The sequence below is a fragment of the Salmo trutta genome, chromosome 31, assembly GCF_901001165.1.
Source record: "Salmo trutta chromosome 31, fSalTru1.1, whole genome shotgun sequence".
In the NCBI taxonomy this organism is placed as follows: Eukaryota; Metazoa; Chordata; class Actinopteri; order Salmoniformes; family Salmonidae; genus Salmo; species Salmo trutta.
Window position 1 is genome coordinate 31,043,957 of NC_042987.1, and position 11,409 is coordinate 31,055,365.

General features: G+C 41.3%; 1 protein-coding gene across 1 annotated transcript; it reads left to right on the top strand.

Moving 5' to 3' along the window:
* The first annotated feature begins 4,840 nt into the window (after positions 1–4,840).
* Positions 4,841–9,727, top strand: LOC115169940 (mitochondrial import inner membrane translocase subunit TIM44). Its single transcript, XM_029726088.1, has 13 exons — positions 4,841–4,918; positions 5,240–5,344; positions 5,453–5,626; positions 5,915–5,995; positions 6,322–6,471; positions 6,814–6,947; positions 7,098–7,183; positions 7,480–7,572; positions 7,787–7,911; positions 8,122–8,172; positions 8,385–8,474; positions 8,654–8,764; positions 9,601–9,727. Exons 1-13 carry the CDS (start codon positions 4,889–4,891, stop codon positions 9,718–9,720), a joined length of 1,350 nt encoding a protein of 449 aa, XP_029581948.1. The 5' UTR covers positions 4,841–4,888; the 3' UTR covers positions 9,721–9,727.
* Positions 9,728–11,409: the final 1,682 nt, after the last annotated feature.

Here is an 11,409-nt window from a genome sequence, read left to right on the forward strand (position 1 = left end):
AGGAGTCCCTGTTTCCATACCTTCCACACGGTGGCGCTGCTGGCTGTCATACTAATAGGAAACAAACAGCACAACCTATCCCTGCTGAGGGCCATTGAAAGAGTGTTAGATGCTCAGTTTGTTTATCACACAACTCTTCATCCTTGTAGTTCATGTCCTAAATTAGCAGTGGGCCCTTGTGCATATGGTTGATCAATATTTACATCACTCTAAAACAAATCAATATTAATTGCATACTAATAATATTCAAGTATAGTCTCTCTCCTCATCAAGTTGATATTGGCAATCAAGAGAAAGTCAGGTTGAGAGGTGAGGTCTTGAACAGACGGCTATTATGTCGTTCAGTCAACCTTTTTACATTTACATTTTAATCATTTAGCAGAGGCTCTTATCCAGAGCGATATTTTCATACTTTCTTCTTGGTTATGGTGATATTATTTATCAAAGTGCAGCTGCTACTACTCTTAAACCTTTGGACTCAGTTTACCATAGTGTCCTTGGTTTTGTTACAGGGGACAGTTTGATACTCAATCCTGCATCCTGTATCAAAAGGTTGGCTGGACTTCACTAATGACCTGTAGATCTCTACATTACTCCCTTTTTGTTTACAAGGCGCTACTTCATAAATGCCGTTTTATCTAACTTTGCTGTTGAAGTATAGACACCTTAGTTGCCTAACCCGTTCACAGGATTGGTTTACTTTTGAGGTTCCTAGGATCTCCGCCGAGCTAGGTAAATCTTATTTTAGTTTTAATGCACCGTATTGCAGAAACGACATTCAAAATATATTTAATCTTGATGTCCTAGTGCCGTTTGGGCAATTTAAAGTATTGATTGGGGACTTAATTGTGGAGGACTGTAATGGTTTTTCTGGGTGATTTGTCATGTTTTATTTGTGCTTCCTATGACTGTGTTTTTGTATTTTAATATATACACTACCGTTCAAAAGTCTGGGGTCACTTAGAAATGTCATTGTTTTTGAAAGAAAAGCAAATTTTTTTGTCCATTAAAATAACAACAAATTGATCAGAAATACAGTGTAGTCATTGTTAATGTTGTAAATGACTATTGTAGCAGAAAACGGCTGATTTTTAATGGAATATCTACATAGGCGTACAGAGGTCCATTATCAGCAACCATCATTCCTGTGTTCCAATGGCACGATGTGTTAGCTAATCCAAGTTTATCATTTTAAAAGGCTAATTAATTATTAGAAAACCCTTTTGCAATTATGTTAGCACAGCTGAAAACTGTTGTTCTGATTAAAGAATCAATAAAACTGGCCTTCTTTAGACTAGTTGAGTATCTGGAGCATCAGCATTTGTGGGTTCGATTACAGGATCAAAATGGACAGAAACAAAGACCTTTCTTCTGAAACTCGTCAGTCTATTCTTGTTCTGACAAATGAAGGCTATTCCATGCGAGAAATTGCCAAGAAACGTAAGATCTTGTACAGCGCTGTGTACTACTCCCTTAACAGAACAGCGCAAACTGGCTCTAATCAGAATAGAAAGAGGAGTGGGAGGCCCCGGTGACAACTGAGCAAGAGGACCAGTACATTAGTGTCCAGTTTCAGAAACAGACGCCTCACAAGTCTTCAACTGGCAGTTTCATTAAATAGTACCCGCAAAACAGTAGTCTCAACGTCAACAGTGAAGAGGCGACTCCGGGATTCTGGCCTTCTAGGCAGGGTTCCTCTGTCCAGTGTCTGTGTTCTTTTGCCCATCTTAATCTTTTAATCGGCCAGTCCGAGATATGGCTTTTTCTTTGCAACTCTGCCTTGAAGGTCAGCATCCCAGAGTCGCATCTTCACTGTTGACGTTGAGACTTGTGTTTTGCGGGTACTATTTAATGAAGCTGCAAGTTGAGGACTTGTGAGCTTCATTAAATAGTACCCTCAAAACATCAGTCTCAACGTCAACAGTGAAGAGTTGCAAAGAAAAAGCCATGTCATATATTCAATGCCCATAACATGAACATGGAATTTTAGCATAGAAGTCAATGCCAAAGATATCTAGGTTTTTGAATCAAACTTCTGTCTAGAAATGGCAGACTGGTCTCATAGTATGACATAACATAGTAAATGTAATTCCGGGACACTGAAATTAGTATGATAAGTTATGTTTGGTATGGTTACATAAGATAGACAGTTACTTAAGGCAAAAACTAAATGAGGGTATAACTCAAACTAGTGGTGCTCAGGTCAGCTGTTTCCTTCAGCCGCACCCGCCCGCAATTGTTAATAATAATAATAATAAGCCATGCACAACCGGCAGACTATATGTGATAAAGTGAAAATCTGAGGCCTGCAACCAACCCTAACCCGCAAATATATAAAATACGCTATAGGCTACAGTCAAATATGACAGAACGATTTTTGACAGGGATGTGTTTCTGCTTATAATTTCCGACATTTTGGTAGGCTATTTGTTTGTCAACTTTCTCTTTTGTTGCCCTAGAAGACTAAATAAACCTTTGCCCAACAGAATAATGTAATAGATCAATAGAATGAATCTTCAATCTAGTTGACATTGGTCAAATTTTCTCTGTCATCTTTCGCAGAGCAAGACGTTTAGGGACCGGGGAGAAAATACAATAACGCACAAACAAAGGGAAAGATTTTCTGTGCAAAATGTCCAAATTACATCAGTTTGACCGGTTGTAAAGCTATGAAAACAATGCAATGTGTTTCTGATAAGATTTCAGTTAGGCTTCGATGCATATTTTATGTGGTTGAAAAAGCCTACTATCAGCTTTTATGATGAAGACAACACCTTTACATATTGTATCTAACTGAGCATTGCATTCTGTCAAGATGCAGAAAGAAAGAAATCATATTTCTCCACTCCTGTTCCCAAGTTCAAATTTTGTCTACATTTGGTAAATAATTTTACTACAAGAAATGCTTAATTCTGCGGGAGTTATTGTTAAGGCTGTGTGAGAGGTTATAGACCTACAGTCAGTGTCCAGATTTCAGTTTCCATTTAACCCATCTAAACAGTAGGATACAGTTCCCTTGACATGCCATAGGCCTTTTTGAAGTCCCGTTTTGTGACTGTCGAATTTGTATAGCGCCTCACAATCATCACACATAACATAGCCTGCTATCATCCTCTTTTACCACTTCACCAAATCTTTCCCAAACTTTACTATTGTGGCACTCGCTCATCTTTATTTTAAATTCTCCTTTCACAGCTTTTGTCTTATAGAATTAAACTTTGACAATGTCCTTTTTGCCTCCGTGGATTTTTCTGCCCATTCACAAAAGCATTATTTGGAGATTGGCTTTGTAGGCTTTTTGGCGTGCGTACAGTTAAGCCCTAAAGTTTAGGCTTATGCACTAATACCAGATAGCCTAAAATAATGAAAGAGAAACCTCAATGTAACCTATATAAATTGCCCAAGAATGATCCATTTATGGATTTTCAACCTGCCCGCCACCAACCCGCCCTTCAGCCACACAATATTTAATTACCCTAAACCGTCCTCCTCGGATATAATCGTTCTAGCAACCCAAAGGTTGTGTGTTTGAATCTCATCACAGACAACTACTTTGCAACTATTTACTACTTTTTAGCTACTTTGTAAATACTTAGCATGTTAGCTAACCCTTCCCCTAACCCTAACCTTAACCCTTTAACCTAACTATTAACCCCTAGAGCTAGCTAATGTTAGCCACCTAGCTAACATTAGCCACAACAAATTGGAATTCGAACATATCATACATTTTGCAAATTCGCAACATACCACAGCATACCACCCTGCATCCCACTGGCTTGCTAAGCAGGATTGAAGCTAAGCAGGATTGGTCCTGGTCAGTCCCTGGATGGGAGACCAGTTGCTGCTGGAAGTGGTGTTGGAGGGCCAGTAGGAGGCACTCTTTCCTTTGGTCTAAAAAAAATCCCAATGCCCCAGGGCTGTGATTGGAGACATTGCCCTGTGTAGGGTGCCATCTTTCGGATGAGACCTTAAATGGGTGTCCTGACTCCCTGTGGTCACTAAAGATCCCATGGCACTTATCGTAAGAGTAGTGGTGTGAACCCTGGTGTCCTGGCTAAATTCCCAATCTGGCCTTCATACCATCATGGCCACCTAATCATCCCCAGCTTACAATTGTCTCATTCATCCCTCTTCTCCCCTGTAACTATTCCCCATTCTGTTGCTGTAAATGAGAATGTATTCTCAGTCAACTTACCTGGTTAAATAAATAAAAACATTGAATATTTGGCAAATTCATAACATATCATACGAAATGGATGATGGACATCCACAAATTAATACAAAACGTAACATATCATACTAAATATCATACAGAAATACGAAATGCTCAGAGACCAGGTTGCAGACCTCTCCTTACGGATGCTAGGGCAGGCACTTGACTGCAGAAGGACACACACTCACCTCCTCAAATTAGTCTCCACCCATTGGATCCGTCAGGAGGTCAGCTGCAGCGGAGTTGCACGTGCTCCATCAGAGACACTTTTAAGGAGATGGGAAACTCCACTGAAATCGTATTAGCGCCCATTGTGTACGTTGCCCCAGCTCCTTCAAGGAGTGAATGGGAGTCAATTGGGCGCTAGCTCAAAAACCCAACATTAGCATGAATTTCGTCAACAAAAAGTACAACATTACAAATATTTTCCGTGATGTGATATAATTAACTTACTATCTGTAATATTGTATAGGTTTTGAATTTTGACATTACGTAGTTTCGTGGAAAATAGGCATATTTCCTGACTCATACCCTGACTTTAAAAAGGGATTGCGTGACGATTCGTTTTAGCAACCGCGTGACGCAGCATAACAACCTGAACGCGATTGGTCGACAGTCTGCGGGGTGGGGCGTTAGGCGTTCCTCCATTCATTGCCCAATGCGTTCAAGATCAAGATGGCAGCCTCCGTGTGTCGGTGCTATGAGGTGAGATTTGTTTTAGTATAACTCCCCCTTGCTTGCACTGGCAATCGATGGATATTGACTGATTAGTTTTACAGCTCAGTATTTAACATTCGACAATATTTATTGAATAACGTGACATTTTATTATGTGATGACAGTTATGAAATGGGCCATAGCCCCTCCGGTCGGTGTTCATGAACATTCTAGCTAGCTAAACATATCAGGCATTCTTCATAGCCTATTATTTCTATATTTTACACCATAACGCTAGAACAGGTAGATATGGATTGTAATAGCTTCAATATGAATGTTTGGTTATAGCCCATGTTGTAATTCTCTTCAGCTGGTCGGAAGACGTCTTCTACTCCTGCCATGCCGTGCTGTCGTCTCCTCATTCAGTAGAGGAGATGCCTACAGGATATGTTGTTCTCCGGCTGTCCCTGTGCAGGTAGCTATGCATTATCCAACGCATTATCTGGTGGTAGTTAACTAGCCAATACACCAACTCTTCATATTCTGTCTTTCACTTACATTTTAAGTGACCTCTTTCTCTCAGGTGCGGTATGCGTCAGAACGACCTAGTCGTAAAGGCTTCTTCGGGGAGTTTGTGGAGAACCTGAGGCAGGAGTTTGGGAAGGACAAGGAGATGAAGGAGAACATCAAGAAGTTCAGAGAGGAGGCCAAGAGGCTGGAGGAGTCGGATGCCCTGCAACAGGCTCGGAGGAAATTTGTAAGCTCAAATTTGATTTTGGAGTGTAATGTCCCTTTAAGCCCATGGTCACTCACCTTGGTTGTGCAGACTTGTTTCAGCCCAGTACTAACCTTCAACTAGTGAAGGTCTTGATAAGTTTAATTGTCAGTGCTGTGCTGGAACAAAAGCCTGCACATGCTGTCCAGGACTAGGGTTGGTGACAAGTTGACTTTCATCTGTGTTCCGAACAAACACTTGTGATGTCATGCTCACTTGGTGCTTGACTAATGTGACGTCTCATCAATGTCAACCGTTTCTTTCTGCCAGAAAACAATTGAATCAGAGACGGTAAAGACCTCTGAGGTGTTCAAGAAGACCCTGGGGACTCTGTCAGAGACTGTGAAGGAGGTGAGTCATTGTAACACTGTTGATAATGATGCATGGAACAAAGGTCATTGACATCATCAGTTGAAGTAAACCCTCAGAATGAATGCTAAAGGCAAATGTTTAATCCTTGTTGTGTACTCCTTTTAGCGCATCAATCTGTTTTTATATTTTTCTTCAAATGTTTATTTCAGCTGAGGTATTGGACAGCTTATGAGTTAAACTTCACTTCTATATCGTGCTAACCCAAAGATGCCATTCATGTGGAACTGTTATTTATAGTAGCTTGCCGCTAATCTGCCTGAAGTAAAGTCATTATAACTTGCTGTGGTCCATGTCTGTCTGTCCAGGGCTTTGAGGAAGTGACCCGTACAGACCTGGGGAAGAAGATCAAGGAGGGGGTGGAGGAGGCAGCCAAGACGGCCAGGCACTCTGCTGAGTCTGTGTCCAAAGGAGGAGAGAAGCTGGGAGCGACCAGCGCCTTCAGGGCAATCTCACAGGTCAGAGACTGGCATTTAAAATAAGTAACACAACTCTCCATTGAAGGAAATTGGCTACGCTTTATTATTATTTTGTCTGCTATTTACCCAGTTCCTGCTTAAAAATGGGCTTACATACATGATTACTATGTATCATTAATAGTGTTGAATGATTTTAAATAAGCATAAGAATGTAGCAGTTGTAACCAGTTGTTTCGGGGTAAATACCAGCTGTTGAAGGACTTTTTAAGATACATTGAAGCATCAAATGGAGGCTGAAAATGAGTCAAATGTCATGAATTCTATGGAATAATTTGACTGATATACTGATCTCCTTTTCCCCCTCCCTCTGTGTGTGTACAGGGGATGGAGTCAGTGAAGAGAGAGATTGATGTGGTAGACGATGGGACCTATAGGGCTCCTTCTCAACTCAGGAAGAGAAGTGAATTCTCCTTCAAGGGAGGGGAGAGTGACAACCGTGTCTTTGAGGCCAATGAGTATGTCCCTTTTAACTTGTTCATAACTATGACATGGTTAACAGAGACGTTTTCCCATTCACCAACAATGCTATGTGTGTCCATTCAGCCGTGCTTGAAACTATTAGGAAATACAACCAATTGATATAAATTGTCTATTTTGACTTACAGAGAGGACATGGGTGTTGTTCTGCACAAGGATTCTAAGTGGTACGCACAGTGGAAGGACTTCAAGGACAACAATATGGTTTTCAACAGTAAGAGAATGTTACTGAATTTCATCAGATAACATGAGAATGATGTAATCATAGGTCACATTCATGGTTGTGTGCACTTCACTGGCCAGTCAACAGGTGGCACTATATTCATTATATGGGCAAAGTGGAGGCAGAGTTTTCGGTGTTGTACTTATATCTCGATGTCAAGTCTTTAAAGAGATGGGATTTTTCCTGATCAAGAAACACTTTCTCTTACGTTGTATCTTATTTGATTTTCTGTGGAGGGTCCCAGAGTCTTAGAAGTCTTTGTGATATTTCCTGTTCTCACTCCTCAGGGTTCTTTGAGATGAAAATGAAATATGACGAGAGTGATAACGCCCTTGTCAGAGCATCTCGAGCAGTGACCGACAGAGTCACCGATCTACTAGGTAAACAACCTCTCTTTTAAATCATGTCCCGGTTGAATCATTCTATCACTCTGAGGGGATTACTGGGTGTGCACAATAGTTTCTCTGTTATATTGTCTGGTATGTCAATGGCCACAAAGTGACTACCCTCTTTTCCTTCAGATGTTCTGATGGATGGTTGGACTACATGGGTTTCCACAATTTTTACATCAAATCCTTGTTATTTGGTTGGCAGGTGGTCTCTTCTCGAAGACTGAGATGTCTCAGGTGCTGACTGAGATCTTAAAGGCAGACCCCAGCTTCGACAAGGACTCCTTTCTCAAACAGTGTGAGAAGGACATCATCCCCAACATCCTAGAGGTAGGGGCTTTCAAGCACTTTTTTTTGAATCAATGTTTTTGTTGTTTTGAATCGTTAGTCATGAGCACTTGGAGCTTTTGAAATGCTCACCAGAAGTGTAATCCATAGATGACTGGAATTGAATATATGTTGGTTAGCTTTGTTATAAGAGAACTGTACAGCTCTGCAGTAACTAATGTTTTGGAATGCACCTATGTGACTGTTGTGCAGGCGATGATCCGTGGAGAGCTGGAGGTCCTGAAGGACTGGTGCTATGAAGCTGTAAGTAGTTTTATACAGACCGTACTCTCTTCCTCTTTTCTATGTTTACTGATGTCTGTAACAAGTAGTGTCTGTACAAAAGGGTTTACTTGGCATGCTTTCTTTTCTCAGAAATATCGTTTTTGTTCGATTTTCTTATCACTATCAGGGTGAAAAATACTTTCGAATTGCGTTCTTCCTTCCTTTTGACCCTTGTCTCTCTCTGTCCGCAGACATACAGTCAGTTGGCCCACCCTATCCAACAGGCCAGGGCCCTGGGTCTAATGTTCCAGTCCAAGGTCCTAGATATAGACAACATAGATGTAAGTACATGAATGTGTCTGTCAGGCCCAACCAGGCCACGTCATTACTCTGTCTGAGCTACATGTACAAGTCGGCCACCAACATTTTGGTAGCCAGCTGATTGTCATTATTTCAGGTTTAACATAATTTCCTTCCCCTGCTCCCTCTCTGCCATTCCTTCTCCTACTCTCTCTCTCAGTTGGCGATGGGGAAGCTCATGGATCAAGGCCCTGTGCTGATCATCACGTTCCAGGCCCAGGTGGTCATGGTGATTCGTAGTCCCAAGGGAGACCTGGTGGAAGGGGATCCAGTGAGTTACCATGGTTACAACCTCTGTGATATCTATTCTACCATCTCTCTCTGTCCTGGGTCATTTTGCTCCTACACCTGTCCATCTCGCTAGCCTTTGATGGTAATATGTGGTCTGATACTCTCTGTGTGGTTAGCCACTGGGAGTAGACGGATACCGGACTGCACTCTGGTCAAAGACTATTACAGTAAAAAGTCATGTCAGCAATCTCTATACACAATTAACAATAAGAGAATAATAACCCAGCATAATTCCTCTCAGGAGAATGAACATTACAGTTCCACCAACTGGTAGGCTAATCACATATTACAACAGGTGAAGAAAGTTACCCCTCTACATACACATGACTTGTATTTACATATAACAGTAGGAAACTTACAGCATTTAAATAAGTATTTGTTATGACTTACATTTGGTCAAAAACGCACAAATATCCCTGGTCTCCTCAAAAGCCAACTGAAAACTGAGAAATAACTTTTAATTATTTTTTTATCAATAGGTTGCCATGGAGAATAATCAAATAATAATAATTGGTAGGACACATGAAAGGAAACATACAGAGTTTACCAGAATCTCAAATTAAATTTAGCATGATTTTAAATCTAAATCGGGGAAACAGGCTTTTATACAGATGGTATCTTTTGTCCTACTTCCCTAGACCTCTTTCTAGCCCTGTTTCTTCTAGTGCATTCCTGCTTCCCTTTCCTTAACCTTTATATTTTTTCCCATTCTTCTAATCATTGCCCTGTCTTCGTTGTCTGTTTTTCCTCTCTCCTACTCTTGGTGATATCTCTTGTTCCTCCAACCTTTCCTTCTCCCCCCCCCCCCCCCCCCAGGAGAAGGTGTTGAGGATGATGTACGTGTGGGCTCTGTGTCGGGACCAGGAGGAGCTCAACCCCAACGCTGCCTGGAGACTACTGGACATCTCTGCCTCCAGCACTGAGCAGGCTCTCTGAGAGACCAGGGAAGGAGAAGAGACAGAGGGACACACTCACACACACAACCTAGAACACTCACACACACAACCTAGAACACTCACACACACAACCTAGAACACTCACACACACAACCTAGAACACTCACACACACAACCTAGAACACACACAACCCAGTACACACACAACCCAGTACACAAACACGCACACAACCCAGTATACACACACACACACACAACCTAGTATATGCACACAACCTAGTATACACACACGCACACAACCTAGTATACACACACACACACACACAACCCATTATACACACACACACATCCCAGTATACACCGCAACATCACACAGCCCGTCAGGAGGACACACACAGGGCGTGGCAGCGTGCCACTCTGAAGAAGCACACTGGAGTGTGTGGTCCTGGGAACAGAACAGTGTGTATTATGGACACAGGAGGAGGTCTCGACGTAAAAGGACAGTTTGTTTTCACCAAGTGACTCTAAAAACAAAGCGCCTGTGCCCCTCTCTCTCTCTCTCTCTTCCTCTCCATCTCTCCCAGTGGAAGAGTCCATGCTCTTTCATGCTGGTTGCCTGGTTTGGAGCAGAGGGATCCTTCGAATAGTCATATTTAAGCCTATTTATGGTTAAAGCTCCATCCTGTCATGTGTCTTCAACAAGAAGAAACTTAGCGTATTTTAAATGAATATGTCAAACACCGCTTCTTAGCAAGCTAGGCTGGGACCACAGTCAGGCTTGTCATAAGGCCACTACTACTTCAGCTGAATAATTGCCATTTCACCGTTTGCACTTATGTTGTCAATACCTCCACATGTACATATAGGGTACAGTACAGAAGATGGCTGCCAGCAACAGCTACATTCCTTTTTACTTTTTATGGCTGTTTTTGAGATTTTTTTTATTTATTACATAAGTTTGTCTGACTGTATTACAAGGTTTTCACATCGGGAAACCAGAATACTGGTAATTGAAATGATTATTTTTGTTATCCATAATTCTAACTCAAATGGAAATTTCTGAAGTGGTGCTTGTGGTTGGTTGTAGCTAACTGATTTCAGTGTTTCATTCATTGCGTTTAACGTTACAGAACAATGACCATCGTTATGATGTGAAGAGTTGGTTGGTTCTAGCATGAAGAAAGCATTTTGAAATGGACAATCATATTTCAGCCGTCTATATAGATAACATGTACATGTAATGCTCTGAGATGGACTATTCTACAAAACAATGACCACATTGTATAAAGTATGGTTAAATATAGCTTGTAAATGAAAGGATATAGGACCTGGAGGTTTTATGGAACAACTTGGACCATGAATGTGTTGACACAAGGTCAGTTTCTAACTGAATATAGATCTGTTTCTAACTATATATTAACCAGATTTTTCAGGTTTAGTTGTTGACAGATAAGGTCCATTTGAAGGCCTAGAATCAGATTTCCCTACGTCCAGTCCTATATGTAACCATTAGGTCCCTATGCCCAATCCTATACGTAACCTTTATGGGGTATAAAAAATCTGATCCTTGAACAGGGGTTGGGGCAACTCCTCGAAGCTCACAGGAAGTTGAAGTGATCAGCCCTTGTAGTGGCAGAAACCTCATACTATACAGTATATCTAAGAAGAGGGTTTTTTAGTGTAAAATCACCTGATTCCACTCTGGGTTGAATCCTAACTTGAGACACTC

Bases quoted from the DNA above. Each gene is read 5' to 3' on its own strand.
- LOC115169940 (XM_029726088.1), top strand. From the start codon at position 4,889: ATGGCAGCCTCCGTGTGTCGGTGCTATGAG. The intron at 7,573-7,786 runs GTAAACAACCTC...TTTGGTTGGCAG, and splicing joins CAGAGTCACCGATCTACTAG to GTGGTCTCTTCTCGAAGACT. The intron at 8,173-8,384 runs GTAAGTAGTTTT...CTCTGTCCGCAG, and splicing joins AGGACTGGTGCTATGAAGCT to ACATACAGTCAGTTGGCCCA.